Raw genomic sequence first — 19,367 nt, 5'->3', positions numbered from 1 at the left:
AGACTGACAGCACTTGTTTTTGGACTCGAAAAACTAAAGCAACAAAATGCTGAGACCAGAATAGGGGAAAAAAGGGGCAAAAGTCAAGGCCACTGGCTCATTTTGGGTCTTTTTGGTCCAAAGATGGGCCGACATTGAGGTAATTTGGCCAGGGTTTTGTCCGACTTTGCAGGGAAAACCCTATCCTACTTCCAAGATAGGGAGGTGTCCGACATAGAGAATTTCGTCCCCATGTAGTTTCAATGGGAGCCTGCCCGTGCAATGAAATCATGGGGAGTTGTCCGAGGTAGGGAGATGTCCGACTTTGGAGGTTTTACTGTACTACAGCTGTTCACGTTTGGATACTTTAACCATGGAATTTACCCTGCATGCACCATACGATGTCCAAACACTAACAACCGCTAGAGAGCAGCATGTACTGTATCCGTATAGCACTTATGGCTTGCGTCCTGTGATCGGAAACAGTGGTGTCTTTTTTCTGCTACAACCAGTAAACTACAGTAAAGATTTAGAAATACTGTGTCATACCATAAAGCACTATGGGAAATGGCAGTTTGAAAAACTGGAGAAGACTGTCATTAGAATGGGGGACATGTTCTACGGTGAAATTTCTTACAGTGTGTGCTGTACCACGTAATGCACTGCAGGCCTACCACAGTATGGTAACGCGCTGAATACTGATTTGCTCAAAAAAGGAATGTGTACATTTCTTGTACTAACTTTCCATTATGCAAAGTAGTAGAAAAATGTTCTCAGCCAATGGGGAGGGAGAGGACATCATTCTGGAGTCTCGTTGACCTACAATGTGTCGTGTGTGAATGTCATTTTGAAGAGTGTAGGTGGTACAAGACTGTGTTCCCACATTCTTGGCAGTGTTGACTAATAACCATAATAAAGTAGAGGGTACATTTGTTGCTTCATATATTTGTGTCATGGCAAAGCATGTAGAGATACATCTTCCTCAACATGCAGGTGACAAAACTGCTTTTTATGCCTAAACTATGACAAATAGTTGTGTGTTCAGCACCACTAATCATGTGCCGGCCTCCATGACATGTCTGTGACATTCCAAAGTGATTAACATGTCCCATATATGTGTGCAATGCTGAAGATGACTGTGTACCTTCCATGGATTCTTGATTCAAGAAAAGTACTGTGTGATTTGCTAACAGCGCCTGGCTGTACCTTCACAATTCTACATAAAAATATGTAAAGTTTGCCGAAGGAAACATCATGAAGGTCCATAGCGAAAAACCCTGAGACAAGGGATAGGAAGGGACATACACAATGTCTCAACATAGCGTGTTTATGTCCCTTCTTGTATCTCCTCTTCAGGTCTCGCCATTATGGACACTATCACCAGCTCGCTTGCTGTTGAACCGTTCTTTCAACGATAAGGGTCACTTTCATGGACGGGATGGCAGCCAACATGCTGTCAATAAAAAGAATAATGGAAGGAGCTGAATATGATCCTTAGGCTGTGTGTGGTCATTGCTTTCTGATAAATGGTGACGTAGAATTTCAGGACAGTGCCTGCAGTGGTAGTATTCTTGTGTTCTCACCCTTGACGCCCATTGTGTGTCATCGGTCACCCGTAATCTTGAATAAGTGTTAGTGTCTACTATATACTATACTACTATAAGTGTCTACTATATCTACTATAAGTGTCTACTGAATAAGTGTTAGTATTACTGTTTCTTGCTATAAGTGTTAGTTGGTATGATTACGTTTTTATGTTTGCTGTCGACTGGATGTCGGTAGCTTGGCACTGACATTTGACTGTTGCTGCTGTTGAACATTGTTACTGTATTTTTTCTCTCTTTACCGGATCGTACTAGCCTTAGGCTATGATCCGTATGGATTATGCAGTTATGTTGTTTAAAGCATGTGTCAAAAAAGTAATAATAAAAAAAATAATAATCTGCTAATATGCACATAGCTCAAACAAAGTATATTTGTATTTCTTTGAATACAGTTGGTACAGCACATTGTTTTTTACATGTTCTTTGGAAAATATAAATAAATTCTCTACTCTGCAAGTCTCCTGTCAGCTCTACAGAGCAGCATCGAATTTCACTAGAAGCCACGTGTGAAGCCTAGACCAAACTAGTGATGAAGGTCCATATAGGTCATAGATAGATACTATTATTATTATTAGATCATATGTCAGGCTTAGGTCCTGGTTGGTAGCAACGCATTTGAATCTTATTAAAAATTGGTGCAGGAGGCGACCAACATAACTAAATACACCAACTGCCTCTCACAAATTTTGTGGTGTTATACTTTTGAAACAACATTAATATGCCGCAGTGGTCTTTTCTCTTTTGTTCCTTTTAACCTAGAAATATTAGGTCTTCGGCATCACCAGCTTTAGTTGCGGAGCATGGAGTTATTTACGTTGAGCACTGCAGTTTCATATTTGTTTCTCTGGACAAGCAAGCCCGCTTCCCCATTCTGATAAGAGTCTTTCAGCTTTGACAGGGCATTTGTGCACAAAGAAAACATTTGGACTATTGTGTATTTTGCTATGAAGTGCACCAGGCAGAGGACACCATCCACCATTTCCACTAAGGTTATTAAATTTGTGATAAAGTACATGTACCTTTTGTCACTGACTAATTTGGTGGCAAAGTTACTTGAGTGGCAGTTGTGCAATTTTAAGCACATGTTTAAAAAAAATAGGATATGGGAAGTGCTGACTTGGTGAACATGTGGAGTACCCAATGTAATAATTGGGGGTTTACGTCGCGAAACAACTGAGTGTGGAATACACAGCACAGTGTAATGTTCCTTATTCTGGCAATGTTAGCATGGTTCAAGAAGTGGGAAATGTTGCACTCCCCTAATAACATCTGTTGGGCCCAGCAAACAGGGTACACATACCCTGATTTGAAGACACTATGCCTAACTCAAAAGCAATATGAGATCGACCCGTACGTGTTATTTGCGAAACTATTATGAATGAAATAGGGCCTGTGTGGTATAGAACAATGCGCACACTCAAGTAAACATGCAAAAAATACGTATAAGGGCTCTCGACCTACATGCCGCGATGCGCTCTACGAGATAAACAACACACTACAAAACTACATCCAACAGTTTTTGTGCGGGGCAACTCTAATGAGCACTTTTATATAACCGACGAATGGTTCAACGAATGCAGTTCGAGTGGTCACGATACATTCCTACGTCGTTCATTGCAGTCGCGCTATGATGCTGCACAATATATGTATCTCGTGTAACAAGCCTGGCAATCGCACGATGTGCATGGGCAGAAATACGGCCTTCTTTCTTTGAAGACCAGTCCTCTGCAGGTGTGTGCTCAAACGATCACAAAGTCTCACGTTGTTGCTCAATCGCTCCCATTCCTGCACTTGTAGTAAAAGCAGCAAACGGGTTGACGTGAATGGCAGCTGAACGGTTGAACTGCGAAGTTCTCGAGCACATAATCACAATTTCACGCTGAAAATGATGTTGAGGTGAGTTCGCGGTTGTTGTTTCCATCGTTCAATAGTTCTCGGGATTACCTCGGACGAAACGCTCATCGTAGCCGACGGCCATAACTGGATTTCCTCGCAAACGGGAGAAGACGCCAGGGAAGTCAGAGAAAGCCTCAGCTTTCATCCAATCAGTCGCACGATTCTCTATCTACGTAGATGGAGCAGGTTTATCCCATCTACGTCACAAAAATGGCTGCGCCCATGGCTTGTTTTGGTTTCTTTGATGAATTAACTTTCGTAATAGGAAGACAAAATTGAGAAACGAAGGTGTGTATCGGGGGCAGTTGGATGTGCTCGTTCTGAATATCACAACCGTTTCAACACATCGGGAAATCGGCGTAGCTGACCTTTAACGAATAGTGCTAGCTAGCGCCAAATCCCAAAGCCAAGCGGAGAACTACTACCGCGGTGCTAGCTTTGCGGATGTCCAGGTTTGTAGTGCAGTAGTAGGCCGTGCTTACAGCTAGCCGCCCGACAGAATTTTTTTTTTGGCGCCGGCGCCGGCGGCTGACCGAAATGGTCTGCGGCGGCGGCGCGCCACCGTTGCATGTGTGAAGGCGGCGCCGACCGCCATCACATGGGGCGGCAGCGTTTGGCGGCGCCTTGATGAGCAAGATGAGCGATATACGCCGTATGAAAAGAGGGGGGGGGGAGTTGAAACATTTTTTTAGAAAGCCGCTCTAATTCGGAACGTACTTGAGGGGTGCAGACATTTCAGTGCACTAGCTGCACTGTTGATCCCTCTGGAAGCTGTCGCATAAAAATGACGCGAATATTTCATGATAATGTGGCCAAAAACTTTAATTATGCAACAGAAGGCAGAGTGTTTCAATATGCGCCAAACTTGGGCCACATAGGAAAAGGCTACGGGTATGTGTTCAACCAGTTCAGTGTTGCACAAGGCAGGAATCAGGGATTTGCAGTGCAGTCATGGCAAACGTATAATAGGTATTTACTAGAATCCCAATGTTTCCAGCCTGTGCCAACCTTGCACTGAACCCACTCCTTGTTCGCTTCGTACTTCTCCTGTCACACCAGACAGTAATATTCTGTGAAGTCATCCACAGCAGTATTAGTGCGCACTTATTTTGAACCGGTTTAAACCGGTCAATTTTGAGCAGATCGCCGTAGGGTAAAAGCAAGCACATCCTTACTACTATAAAACGACACAAATGTACTCTTGTTGTTTTTGCCAACACAGCAACGCTACATGTACAGATCTGAATATCGGGGGCACCGTTAGAGTAACATACTGTACTCTCTAATTTCACTCATCCGATACAACCTGGATCATTCTGCTGAGGGAGTGGCCGTAATTTTCACACCCCAAAATGGAAGCTTGGGGTTGGTGGACAACAAAAGGCGCATGCAATGAAGTTTACAACGATCAAAAGGACGACCTCAAAACGAAGGGCCAGCTCTCACCTGGCAACGCCAGACGCTACGTCGTGAGCGGGAGGCGGAAGTAGACGTGCATTTCCGGCGTTGGGAGAGGAGAGGCGTCGAACCAAGAAGACAAAAAAAATACCATGCCGGATTTCTTTCACGACGTCGGCGAGAGTTGGCGAGGGTTGCCGAGAACGATATACTGGCGACTAATCAGGTGAGACAGAAAGGCCACGCCTCCTTATTTTTCGTCGGAATATGGATGGACGACGGAATATCACTGGCGTTGGGAACATGAAAGCCGTGCGCCCTGACAGGGCGGCGGAAAAGCACCTCTGCTTCTGCCGCCCTCGCGACGTGGCATCGAGCGTCGCCAAGTGAGAGCTGGACCCAAACACAGACTAACAAAAACACAAACTAACACAACACAATAGCTTTGAGGGGGAAATACCTCGCGCACTTTGCTTGCAGTTTTGTTTTGCTGAGTTTCGGTTTGAAATTTGTTTGGCAACGCGGCTCAATCTGCTGCATAGGTCGTAGTTCCGATCTCTCACAACGTACACTGCGTCTGAATCGTATCGCGAACCGGTAACCGCCTAAATTTATTTCGGTTCAGTTCCGGTTCAACGCAAAAAAAAATGTTTTGGTTCGGTTCAGTTTCACTTGAGCGAACAATACGGGTTCTTAGCAGCTTTCGATTTCATTTCATTTCATTTCATTTCATTTCATTTCATTCATTTCATTCATTTCATTCATTTCATTCATTTCATTCATTCATTCATTCATTCATTCATTCATTCTATTTCGAATGCTTGCTGCACCGTGTCAGCAATGAGTCTTGAACCAATATCGGTTGGTCACTGGAAGGATTGTTCCACTATTGGACCAGTTTTGCCAATGGCCAACCAATAATGGCTTGAAGATGGAAATATTGGTCCAACATTGCCGATTACCAGCCTGTGTTGGTGCCGATGTTTGGTGGGCAATATCGAGCCGTGACTGCCAGCAAGGAACCCATATTGGCTGGAAGCTGGGAAGTCGGACCAACATAGCCCCCATACAACTTATAGTCGGCCAATATGGTTACTTGATTGGCAATACAGGAACAATGTTGCCCTTCTAGAACACTTCCAGTCACAATGATGGAAGCAGACTGGCTATACATAACTGATATCCCACTTGCACGTCGAGTGCTAGCGCAAAAAAGACACACACACAACTTCGAAGAAGGAGAAGAGATGGCATTCAAACGCAGAAAAAAATAGCTTCACTAAAAGCACAACAAAAGCATGTCCGACATGGCACAAGCTGTACATTGCACTCAGAAAGCCTAGGCAAAAAAAAAAAAAAAGATTTGGCGGCCCGTAAGTCTTAATAAAGTAAATTTATTTTTATTTCATGAGTTCTACCTGTACGATTCAAACTTAGGCATATCAGTGAAACACTGAACGGTTGAAACTGCCAAAGGACAGGTACCCTTCGTTCCCTAAATATGTACATTGTGTAGTCCGTAAGTCAGCGTGCGTTACAGCCATCAGTAATTTGGACATTATAGCATTGGCTGTGAATCACAGGATTCTCCCCATATTGGCTCACATTTTGCAATATAGGCTCCATACTGCCAAGTTTGAGTGGTCGATAGTCATTTGGTGGCCTGATGTATTTTGATCGTAGTATGACTAAACAATATGCTTTCTGGAAGAGCACGAAGCGGGCAACTGGTTTTCGATTGTAAAGTATAGGCAAGTCCAGGTTGCGGTTAATGGTTACGACAGTTGAAAGTGTTGTGTAATCTAAAATAAATAAATGAAGTAGTGAGAGTAATTTAGTATAGCTGAAATGTAGTACTTAGTGCCGGGGTCTTAAATAGCACTGCCATTGTCGAGCTAAGGAACTAATGTTATGCATGCCGCGCGTGTTGTTTTGTGCGGGGTGACAGTTCCACCTGTGATTTGTCCAAATTATGACGATGCATCATTAATGAACATCAATAAATTTTTAAGACTTAACGTAGAGTCAATTTATCTACATTTCTTTCCTTTTTTGTCCTGCCCGAACCAACCTAATAGGAAATGCAGTCACCGGGAAAACTGGCGACGCATTATCATTCAATGCATTATCAACTATCAGCTCATTATCATAGAAAAAAAAATCAATGTAAAGCAATTCGAAGGAGGACTGAAAAGTGCTGTATTGCATCGCAGCACAATGACCTGTTGTACATTGCCGCATTTTAGACTATAAGAAAATATAAGACGTATGTTGTCGTTGTAATTTACTTACCGCTTGTACTAGAATGCCACCAGCCGTCTCCTTACAGAATTTATTCATGTCGAAGCCAACTACGCCCGAAAACGTGGGTGCCTTTGCCGTGTTGCTGGTTGTGTAGCAAAGGCTTGCGTTCAAGTCTTCCCTGTAAATAAACAATATAGCTTTGTAAATATTCAATCCAGGCACAGCAGCTACGCTATGGTATAAGAGTTCCGCAAAAACAACAGCTAAACCGCACATCCTAAACTAGTCATGCATCGTTCAGAGCCAAGGAGAAAGGGAAACTCAAGAGGGAGCACTGCTGTTTGTTTCCGAATTACTAATGTGTTGTGGAAGTGGCGACACCGACGACGGCAATCTCGGTGTACGGACGTCTAGGTGTATGGGCATCTTAGTGCACAGATATTTCGGTGCACCAACTTGGCGGTGCACGGACATTTGGGAGATCCTTCAGTGCCGTGACCTACGAGCACATTATGAGATATTGACCTAAGACATTAAAGGGACCGAAAAGTGAATATAAACCTATCGAAACTTTATGTTCAGCGAAAAGCTTGAACCTTCAAAAGTTGAAATATCAAAGAACTCCGCCGAAATCGCTGTAGTTTTTCTGTAATCGAATTTTCCATAATTGCATGTCCAGGGACCTAGTAGGAAACCGAGCAGTCTGTCAACAATTGCATGACCCCGCGCCATCTGTCGAGGACGCATGTAATACGCGCACTTCCGGGCGCTAATCCGGCGAAAACGAAAATGGCAGTGGGCATTTGTGACCACTTTCTACGTCGAGAATGTCGTGCCTCTTGAACATGAGTGCGCTGGAATTCCGCATTCGAGAACTGTCGCTCACACAGAACTGTTGTTCGTGCGTTAGCGTGCTGGAAAGTGTGTTCTTCGCAGCAGAAGATTCCTCGTCCAGAGATTAATCGGAGTCACATTCGTCCTCAGCAGTAGCTCACCGTGCCGTGAACATGGACTGCTTTGTGAAATTTCCATGTATCAGGGAGAAGCACTTGTGTAAGCCGAAACAAGCGCTGTTTTTTCGTCGTGCAGGTGTTCATGCGTGAAATGCAAACCGACGGATACTACGGATGGATACTACGGTTTTTGCAGCCGAGAGGTAGAGAATGCGTGTGAAAAGCAGACAGACGATTGCATCAGAACTAACGAATATTTCGAAATACTGTGCCTTGACACCGAAGTACTGCAAGTGTCTTTTACATACATCCGAGAAACCGAAGAGCATGGCAACGTACACGGCAGCGCCGTGTGGTCTTTACGCGCTACTTGAACGGCAAACTGGACGGAAAACCCTTATGGCTGCAGGAAATTCCGTTATGCCACCTGTCGGCCATTCACAAGGATATGGGGTGCTCCGAGAAAATGCAATAGAAAATACTCCACTGGATCTCGATCTGCGTCATGCATGCTATTAGGGATGCTTTCCCCTCAGTGCGCTGACCTGTAGAAATGTTGATGTCAGCATATTTTCATTTCTTGTTTGCTGCAAGTTTTTCTCATTGCTTTTTCTTTGCTGTCACAGCATATTACTAGTTTGTTCCTGGAGGGTTAAGTAACCTGTGGGCATAAATGTATTTGTAGGTTATACTCATGTCTCACTTGTATATGTGAGGAGTAAGTAAGACAATTTTCACATGTGTCATTCAGCTGAACTGTGTTCATAACCTTTTCGTATACTTCTTAGTGACCACGTTTCCAAATGTCAACTAATAATTGAACCAAGATTGGGATTTAACACTTAATTAACTCTGTTTTGCTAAACGGAGTACTTGTAACTGATTCATTATCACGTCGCCAACTAACATTTGTAAAGAAGGACTTGAGGGCTGACTTCAACTATTATTAACCCTTGATCTGGGTTCAAAGTTAACCATGCACCATTGGTGTGCATAGTACTCCAAAATGGCTAAATAATTTATTGCATAAGTTCTCTGTTACTGTAATTGAGATGTACTTTTGTACAGTACTTTTGACAGCCCTGCAGATTGAAACTGGCTTCAGTGTACACTACACATGCATCGTAACATTTAATTGAAATATAATATAAGAGCAGAAGCAACATTTTGTCACAATTCAAACTATATCTTTCTTTTTTATTGTCCAGGGATTTAGGAAATAGAGTAGGACTTCCTGCCCTCTGATGTTTTGACGTACTTGATAGAGTTGTCAAACCTGCAACAAAGTAAACAAGAGAAGTATAAACAGTTTCGTCTTTCCCTTTTGAATTTAACAAGCTAGTTATATTTTACCATTTCTTCACTTTTGTATTCTCTGTTGGTGAAAAGATTACAGGAAAAATGATGCTGCAGATCAAACAATGACCTGTCATCTTGATGAAGATCAGAACATTTCTTCAGGCATGCTAAGTGAGACAAAAGAAATGTACAATGAAGGTTGTACAAAAACAGCAAATCTCCGTCGACTAAAACTTTATATATGTGGATGTTACCACATCGTGTAGTTTCCATCCAAAAGTAGGACTAGGCAAGGTCGTTTGGTAGGTCGTTGGGATGTTGATGTGCCATACCGTTAGAGTACATCAATATGCATGAGGGGCAAACACAGTAGACAGCGTAATGGCTGCAAACTCAAGTGAAGATTTATTCAACAGAACAAGAAACCGAAAGCATGAGTAGAGAAAGGCAGTGCCCATGCAGTGTATGGTGAACCATATTAATCTCTGAGAAGGTAGGATCGGAGGAGCAATAAAGAGAAATGACAGTTGCGTCCGAGATAGGGGAACCCTGCAAATTTAGAACCAATATGATGTGGTAACCTTGCATGGCTCACTGCAGCTCTGACACACATTGAACAATTCCAGTAGTTGTGGGTTCAAAGACAATGAACGTTTGCTGTTTCACTGGGTATTCAAGTGTAGAGGATGCATCTCTAGAAAATTAATTAGCGTTCCTTAGTGATAAAGTTATAACTCCATCTCAACAGGAAGTATTCTCGTACCCTTCAAACAAACTAGTAGTTCTCATCGGTTTCTTCTCCTCTTGTTGACGTCATACTAATGTTCTGCACCTGTCCAAATACTCAAAAAAATGTCACAAAGTCTGCAACACGTAACAAATCTAGTGCTTCCATCTGTGGACTTTGCATACCTGCTTTCAGCTATTTCTGTCATGTCAACTTGAGTGCCTGGATCACAGATACGAAGCAGTTTTGCGCCACTTCAACACTGGAAGGCCCCTAAAATTAAATTTGTTGGTGTTGACAATGATGAGTACGGGACAAGTAGGATAACATAAGTTCAATGGAATACGTCGTCGCTATATTATAATTTATACATGTGTGACGCCTGTACATACCTAAGACGTTGTGTTGAACTCGTCACCTCGGTGAAGCAAAATCACTGGGTACTGAGCATCAGTGTGCTTCGGACGTCTTCGCAATTCGCCTTCTACGGCATCTTCGTAGTCATCGGCAGCGAAATGAGCTCAGCACATACCACACGACTGCTACATCTAATAACCGAGTGTTTTGAACCACATTCGTTTTCGCGCACTCTCCTGTTGAATCTTGTGGTAGAAACGCCTGCCGCCGATGGTGAACGAACATGATTTTTGCATCCCCGAACACCAAAACTACACCAGGCATATGTATGTCTCTCGAATAATTGACACAACAACCACGAACATGTCATTCACTTCTCTTCGCGCGACCAACACGACCGCCCACGACGTAAACAATAAACGCGATAACACAGACGGCCTTGCAGATGGCGCGGCGGATCGTAGCTCGTACCGGCGAAGTAGCTGAATGCTTTATTAACGTAAAAGCTATCGAAGTGAGCGTCATTTTTAAAATAGTGTTTAGCTGTAAGATAATGTGCGTCAGCTTTGTTCTCTACAAAATTAACTCTCACGTGGTAGGGGTTGACCAATCCCTGGGAGCCCGGACCTGAAACCCAAGTTGCTCTTTTTCGCCGTTCGCTGGCAGCACCGTCCATGTTCCGGCAATCTTCAAAATATTTATACGTAAAAAATATGCCGAATTGAGAAGTAATGCTTTCTGTGTCTTATCAAACAACGATGTTGTGCACGACAGTGGGCAAAAGTGGTTAGTTTTCACTTTTCGGTCCCTTTAATATAATGATATGTTGTTGGTGAGACTCACTCTGTAGGCTGAAAATCAAAAGGCCACAAGCTCGGAATACCGAACTAGCCAAAGGCAGAAGCCACCAAGAAATGAAAAGTATATTTGAAAGGATACAACTGTTACATGAGGTAATTCCACAACGTTGAGCTCAGGACAGGTATTGGGAATTGATGTTGTAAACGCCTTTTTTTCCCTCTGGTATGCCGCTTTTTGGTACAATCCTGCTGTGTACTGGGGTTTGATTTTACAGCTGTGGATACAGAAAGCGCTGATTTTCGAAAAGTTATTCTGAAACGTGAATTTTTTAATGAATTATTTTCAAAGATTTATTTCTAAATTATTTATTTCACCGACATCTTCTTGGAACTCCTTATTTTAAGGCTTTTCTATAATCGATGTTCGACTTTTCGACCTCAACTCATTAACAAACGAAAACAACAACAAAGAACGGTGTCTCGAGTTTTCACCAAATCAAAACAGCGAATGATAACAGCGCGCGGTCGGTTGTGACGTGTTTCATGAGCCGTGGGCAACCGTGCGCTTGTCTTTTTGGGTGCTCAGGAGCCCTTTCATTTTATTTTTTCGCCGGCACAACCAGGGAACATTTTGTCCCACACCCGGTGTCAACGCACGCCTGTATCAATACGCCAGCGCCCGAAGAAGCTCATGCGCTGAAATGTGCCTGTGCACCGAATTGTCCGTGATTCACAATGTCCGCGCACCGAAATGTCTTACACCCAGACCTCCTAGACCCATAGAGCACGTCATGAACATGCCATCAAGGTCAGGTAACCGTAGCCGACCATCCTGCTGGAAACAGTCCAATTCAAAATAGCCCAGAAATCTCATTCGGTTTAAGTGGGTATCGTATTCCCAGTTCTCAGTGAAAATTACAAAAACTTATCGTTCCCAATCCACAAGTTTGGACAAGTACCGTATTGAAAACGACTGGAATTTAGTGGGTTACAATAAGGAACAATTGAAAATGTCATTGGGAACGCAGTGGAAGCGCGCTCGATGGCACCCATTGGAGGCCAGTCTACCGGAGCAAGGATTCTCATCAAAATCAGACTGAAAGTATCATTGCCGATGCACTTTTTGAATGTGCAGTAACGATTCTGATGCATCAAATGACCAGAAAGCACGTTTTTGCTGTAAAAATGAATTACGCTCGATACCGGTTCCGCGTGAACATTTGTTCTTACATAGAATCATAATCTTAGAATCTTAATAGAAAAAGAATATAACAATACTGTTAAGTGGCAGATATAAAGGTGAAAGTTATTTCTGATGTTTTCTTGCGAGGGTGGATGAAATATAAACGAGTTTTTTGTAGCAGAGCGCGTCCTGTCAAATGGCGCGCGCTGCCGCTTTTGCACGTGCTAGGTAGTCTGGTCAGTAGTTAAGTAAGAAGCCGACCGGTCTCGTTACATTACCTCAGTATTCCGTCATGCTATGTCTGAGAAATAACTAGATTGTGCAACGTAATATGATGAAGTTTCTTGCTCGTGAGGGTGTAAAACCGAGAAAAATTCTGCACAGATTGACGGCACAGTTCGGGGATCAAGCACTGTCAGGGCCACGTGTGTTCGCCTGGCATAATGAATTTGTGGAAGGCATTGACGAGGTTAAAAACGAAAGCCCCTGTCAAAGCCAAGACGCGACTGTCAGCTGGCAATATGCTTGCAACTGTGTTTTTGGGACCAGCGCCATGGAAAGGTAACAGAATCGGTATTATACCGGAAATATAGCAGGTAACAGTATCAGATACGGATATCGAACAGTTAGAATACCTGAAATAGAAACGGAAACGGCAATAATTTACGGTAGTAATTCGGGTACCCGAATTATTGGATTTTTTTACCATATCATGTAGATAAATTTATGAAATAAGCCTCAATGAAGCAAACTAAAATTAACTGAAGAACTAAAACTAGAATGAACTATTAAACTGGAGCATATCAGTAGGTAGTATACAGTAAATAGATGAAGCATGGTGGAAGAAGCTTATGGTGACCTGGAAGTTGCCAGCGTGAATAACATTACTGGAAACCATGTTATGTTACCTGTTCACAGAAATCACGTACCTATATGTGTATTTTGAGTAAACGTTGTCTCTTGTATGCATGTATCCCTGGAGTCCTCAAAATATACGAGGGGTGTTGAAGTCAAACGGGGACTTTCGGCCTCCTAAGTCTACAAATGGCTCGCGCTACTTCTTTTTCATCATTTTCACACGAGACAGGCCTCCGCGTTCACCACGTGGTGGTCCAAAGTTTATGCAAAACAGAAGACACGTGCTGGACAAGATGTCCGACAACGAGGTGAGCGTGCACATGGAACAGCGAATTGTCATGTTGTCAGTTTCTCGTGAATGAAGGCGTAAAGTCATCTCAAATTCACAGAAGACTTCAGGCTCAGTATGACCACGATACACTTAGCCGCAGCAGTGCGTTTGAGTGGTGCAAACGGTTGCGAGACTGCCGTACAACAGTGCAGGACGATCCCGGCCGGGGCGGCTCAGAGCCCAATGTCGGAGTTCCTGAGAACATTCAACTTGTGGAGCGCCTGAACCTCAAGGACCGACGGATAACATGCCTCGAACTGGCTTGAAAGACGCATCTTTCTGTGGGAACGATGAACACTATCATTTATGAACACCTACAGTTTCGGAAACTTAGTGCCCGTTGGGTCCCGAGGCAGCTTTCCGTATGTGGCCGGCAGAGAGGACTGGAAATCTCCCAAGAGCTAAGGTGCCGTTTCGACACTGAACGACAGCCGTTCCTTGATCGGATCACCACGTGCGATGAAACGTGGGTGCACCATTTCACTTCTGAGTCTAAACGCGCATCAAAACAGTTGAAGCATCCGGGCTCGCCAGCTCCCAAGAAGTTCCGAAGCACCCCGTCTGCGGGTAAGGTCATGGCCACGGTTTTCTTGGACAAGGCCTGCGTTGTTCATGTTGATTTTCTGCTCAGTGGTACCACCATCAATAGTGCATATTACTGCCAGGTTATTAGGGATGTGCATAAGGCGCTGAAGCAAAAGCGGCCGGGCCTCATCACCAAAGGAGTCTTCCTCCTACAGGACAATGCACGCCTGCATACCACGCATCTCACGCCACGCACCTTACAGGAACTTGGCTGGGAGTTGCTGCCACATCCCCTTTACAGTCCCAGACCTCGCCCTCAACGATTTCCATCTCTTCGGGCCACTGAAGGCGTTCCTTGGGGGCCGCCACTTCACCTGCGAGGACGAGGTCAAGAATGCGGTCTGATCATGGCTGCTACGCGCCAGTAATGATTTCTACACTGCTGGCATCCAAGCCCTCGTGAAACACTGGGGCAAGTGCATTAGTGCAACTGGAGATTACGTTGAAAAATAAGTAAGTCCATTTCACTTTTGCGAAAAATGAAAAGTCCCGGTTTGACTTGAACACCCCTCGTACTTCAGAACGTAGAGGGATTAAGTTTTGTCACGGTCTCAATGCTCTTTTTTTTAAAAAAAAAGAAAGAAGGAAAACAAAAACGCTGGAGGGGTGGGGCGGTACCGAAAACCGAAACGGAAACGAAATGAGAAAGGAAGCAACAATGGTACAATGGTGGTAACCGAAACTGGAACAGGAATAAATAAGGGCCAGTAACGGAGGTGGCAACGGAAACGAAAAATATTCCGTTACCTTTCGCTGAGCAGAGCGGCATTTTGCACATTGATTTCTTGCACGATCGTCGCATCATCAGCGCTGCATATTACTGTGAACCTTTGAGCGAGGTTAAGCTTTCTTATAGCAGCAAAACGGGTAACCAAGTAACACGTGAACCGATTCTCCTCCATGGCAACGCCAGACCCCACATTGCAGCCGTCACATGTGCAAAATTAAGGGGAATGGGCTGGACAGCAGTGGAATACCCTACCTATGGCCCTGGCTCATCGCCTTGCGACTTTCACCTGTTTCGGTCACTGAAACAAGCACTGGAAGGCCAACGATTCGATGACGACGACGCGGTGGAGGAGTTTGTGCGCAAGTGGCTGCTGGCACAAGCCACTTCTTTTCGTGAACAGGGGATAAAAATGCTGCCGACCCACAGGGAAAAATGCATTTCTACATCGGGTGACAATGTGTCATTTGTTCTATTGGTACACTCTGTAATATAGATCATGCCGGATCTCATTAAATGAAATTGGAAATCAGCGTATCTCATTGACGTCCATTTAACGAATTCGTTGAATTGGTTCCTTACTACGTTGACGTGGTCTTCGCACCACAACACAGCGGAGCCCGGTTTGCTTAATTTCCGACTCAGCCAAAGAGAAATAGTGGGCTTTCACACGTTGAATGAATTCGCAGTCTGGCTTCCATTGAATCTTATTAAAATTGCGGGGAGAAATTAATGAGACCATGTCTACTATTTCCAATGGACAATTTGTGGTGAGACATAACCACAAACAATTCAACTGCTAGTGTAACATAGACCGGCATGGATACGACGTACTAGCAGTGCTGCACGCACTAGACATGTGTAGCAAAACTGCTATCAACATCTTCATTCTGGTGGTGGTGGTGGTTGGTAACTTAATTCTTTTAATACACATCTCGTCCCTGTGCCTAGCACGATCATTAGACATTGAGTTGGGCACTTGCCGCTTGTCTTATGAGCGGCTGTCGTTCCTTTGTGTCCCAACATTTGGTCACCCGACGTTTCCCAACGAACATATCATTCATCGACTTCATGGCTAAGCCGCAATGCCTCCGGGGGAGCATGAAGACTGGTCGGCCCCGCTGACAGCAACTGTGGCTGTTCTCGCTGTGAAACTACCGCCACTTTTCAACCCCAAGCGAGCTGGGTGGTTCGTACAAGCTGAGGGACAGTTTAACCTAGCAGGGGTTACATCTCAACTCACAAAATTATACCACGTGACCTCTGCTCTAACTCCCACAGCTGCGGACGAAGCTTACGACATTCTCGCCAATCCTTCTCCCACTGCACCTTACGACCACCTCAAGGAAGCCATTCTACAACGAACCGCCGCTTCCGGTCAGTCTTGTCTCCAGCAACTGCTTTCTGCTGAGGAGCTGGGTGACCTACGCAGCTTTTGCGAAGGTTGCGGCAGCTACCCGGAGACCGTTCTGCCTCAACGGATGACACTCCCCTGCTCGAGCTGTTCCCGCAAAGGCTACCGCGAAATTTTCAAATGGTCTTGGCCACTGCCGCAAGCATGAGGCTTGCTCAACTCTCAACAGTGCCGGGTGCCGTCGTCGAGGTTGCGATTCCAACGTTGTCCGCAGTTGCCACGCCCTGCCCGTCGCATCATATTTGACCACCTCCATTCTATGGCCTATCCTGGCATACGAGCCACCCAGAAGCTAATCTCAGACCGCTATGTCTGGCCTCGCATGCACAGCGACATTAAGCTCCGGGTGAGCTCCTGCGTCCTATGTCGACGAGTATCACGTCATACCGTCACGTCTTAGCGTTACAGCACCAGGTGAATTTCTTTCTCCAGACAAGCGTCTCGGCCATATTCACTTAAACATTGCGGGCCCTTGCACAGTCTCAGGGTCGACGTTATCTTCTGACCATCACTGACCGCTTCTCGCGATGACCAGAGGGCGTCCCCATCCCAGATGCCACCGCGTATACAGCCGCAACTGCCTTTGTCCACACTCGGACTGCCAGTTTTTGGCGTCCCCACAATCGTAACAACGGACCCAGGTTGTGAGCTTGAATCTGCTCTGTTCGCCGACTTCACGCGTTTGCTCGGTACCCATCGCGCCCGAACCACTGCATACCATCCATTAGCTAATGGTATGGTCGAGCGCCTCCATCGTCACTGAACTTTGCTCTCAAGGTCCACTCCCACTCTCCTTGGACGGAGGTCCTACCTATCGTCCTTCTCTTCCTCCGCGCCGCAGTAAAGCAGGACCTTGGTTGTACGGCGGCGGAACTCATGTACGGTACCATCCTCCGTATTTCTGGCGAGCCCTTCGCCACACCGTCACCTACTAGTGAACTCTACCTGTGTTCCTACTTCGGGCATATCCGCGCTCTTATGCAACTCCCGCGCCTCCGCATTTCACGGCCTTGCACAACCCGTATCTCATTCGTGCACCCCGAGCTTCGCACATCAAGTCATATTTTCATTCGTTACGACGGGGTGCACAAGGGCCTGCAGCAGCTATACACCGGGCCCTACCGCGTCATTCAGCAAGCACTTCACCGTAGCTTGCCTGTCTTCTGAACGGTCGTCGTTCCTTTGTGTCCCAACACATGTGATACAATAAATTTCGCAACAGTGTCACTGCAACGCTGTGAACTTTCGGAAGAAACAATTACGCTTCAATTAAGCTAGAATAACCTGCACGATCAAGATCCTCTGCGAGCTGCGGCGATCTGGGAGAGGAGAATTGTGCGTCCATATTCGTTTCCGTCATTCAGTGCTACGGAAGAATGACGTCACACTCATTCTTCACACTTTTTTTACATTTATTTTCCTTTTCTCCTTGTTCAGAGACACTGTTCTGGCTCCTCATTTGTTGTAAATAGGAGGCAGTTTTGTGTCACCTTTAGTACATGCTAACTGTGTCTGGCTATCTCTCTGTTCAGAGGCGGCATCCGAATCAGTAGCGTTTAAGGTCCGCAGTCGGTGCTGTGATTGTGACAGAGGAGGCCATGTGACAAGCTTCTGCTGTCCTGGATGTTGACGGAAATGCGCGCCGAGTCTCTCGTTCCTATCCAGCAGTTTGATTTTCACGCAAGAGTATACCCCCATCACTCTTTTCATCAACCCAGACAGTATCAACGACCTCATTCCCGGTATGGCTGCCCCGCGGACAGTGAATTGTTATTCGGAGATTCCACCCGTACTTCATTGTTATGAGTGAGAGGGTCAGATATGCGAATATGCGGCCAGGGCTGCAAAAAAATGAAAGCAACAAGGAACACATTTTTAAAAATAAAATCAGATTTATTTGATATAAATATATTTTAACCACCTATTTGATCCTCTCACTGATAACAATGAAGTACAAGTAATCCACGAATAAAAATTCACTGGCGATTTAGCGGTAAGTGCGAGAGAAATACGTTAGCATTAGCGGCCTGTTCTGGTACATACTTTACTTCCGGTTCTCCACTTCCGGTCTAACATGACTTCCGGTTGTCCACCTCCCGTCAATGCTCGATTTCCGGTTTGACACTTTCAATTACTATATGTGTGTCCATTTAATTAACCTTTAACTGGCCTCAATTACTTTCAACAACCCTGTTATCACCCTTTAATTACCTAAGGTAACCGCAGGTTACTTGAGGTAATCTTGAGTTCCCTTAATTTTTCTTTAATTACGTTTACTTGCTATAATTACTAATTACTCTGAATTCCCTTTAATTTACGTTAATTACCTTTAATGACATTTGATTCGCTCCGGTATAACCTGCGGTTACCTTCGGTATTTTTTAATTGAATTTAGTATTTTCATAATTACATATATCTTACATTCATTACCTTTACAAGCAACTTTCTTGTTATCATTGACTTTAATCGGGGCATGATCAGATAATTGGCAAGTTTGTTTGGGTTACATTCAGTTTCTAGTTCAGGACCCATTCAGTCCTGAATAAACTGCAGGAATGGGGCATCAGAATCTATTCCAGAATAATCCCTGATCGCCACTGGGCCTGATCGTCGTCATGTCGTGCCCTGCGCTTTTCTCCTCTTTATTTTGCGCCTGTTTACAACATCCCTACATTCATTTCCGTGGACTCTTTCGTGGAGTGTGGGTGAAGTATGGAAGTTTTTCGACCAAAGAGCTCTGCTGTTAGGCAAACACGATATGCGCGCCGTGTTCTTACGAGTCCGACAACATTCTAGTCACGCGTATTTGCACATTCCAAGTTCAAGGTGTATACACGGTGCGTTTCTTTTGCCTGGCTGGAGTAAGCTGTACAATAGCAGCAATAAACCTCAGTATACGTATTCTTCATTGGTTGTTCTACTAAACAGCATGCGACAGAGAGCCCCCGTCATCTCCATTTTAATTTTCCAACAGGTATCACTTTTAAGCAGAACATCAAAATAGGAAGTGAT

The 19,367-nt window shown here is 44.7% G+C and overlaps 1 protein-coding gene across 4 annotated transcripts in view; it reads right to left on the bottom strand.

Moving 5' to 3' along the window:
- Positions 1–19,367, bottom strand: part of LOC135372930 (uncharacterized) — a 55,278-nt gene that overhangs the window by 19,327 nt on the left and 16,584 nt on the right. For all 4 annotated transcript variants that reach the window (XM_064606311.1, XM_064606313.1, XM_064606312.1 and 1 more), the window contains one exon: positions 7,170–7,299. In XM_064606311.1, the coding sequence (XP_064462381.1) occupies positions 7,170–7,299 (130 nt within the window). The remainder of the gene's footprint in view (positions 1–7,169; positions 7,300–19,367) is intronic.

The sequence above is a fragment of the Ornithodoros turicata genome, chromosome 1 (genome assembly GCF_037126465.1).
Source record: "Ornithodoros turicata isolate Travis chromosome 1, ASM3712646v1, whole genome shotgun sequence".
Taxonomy (NCBI): domain Eukaryota; kingdom Metazoa; phylum Arthropoda; class Arachnida; order Ixodida; family Argasidae; genus Ornithodoros; species Ornithodoros turicata.
Note: the sequence above shows the minus strand (reverse complement) of the source record. Positions and strands in the feature narration are given on the sequence as shown.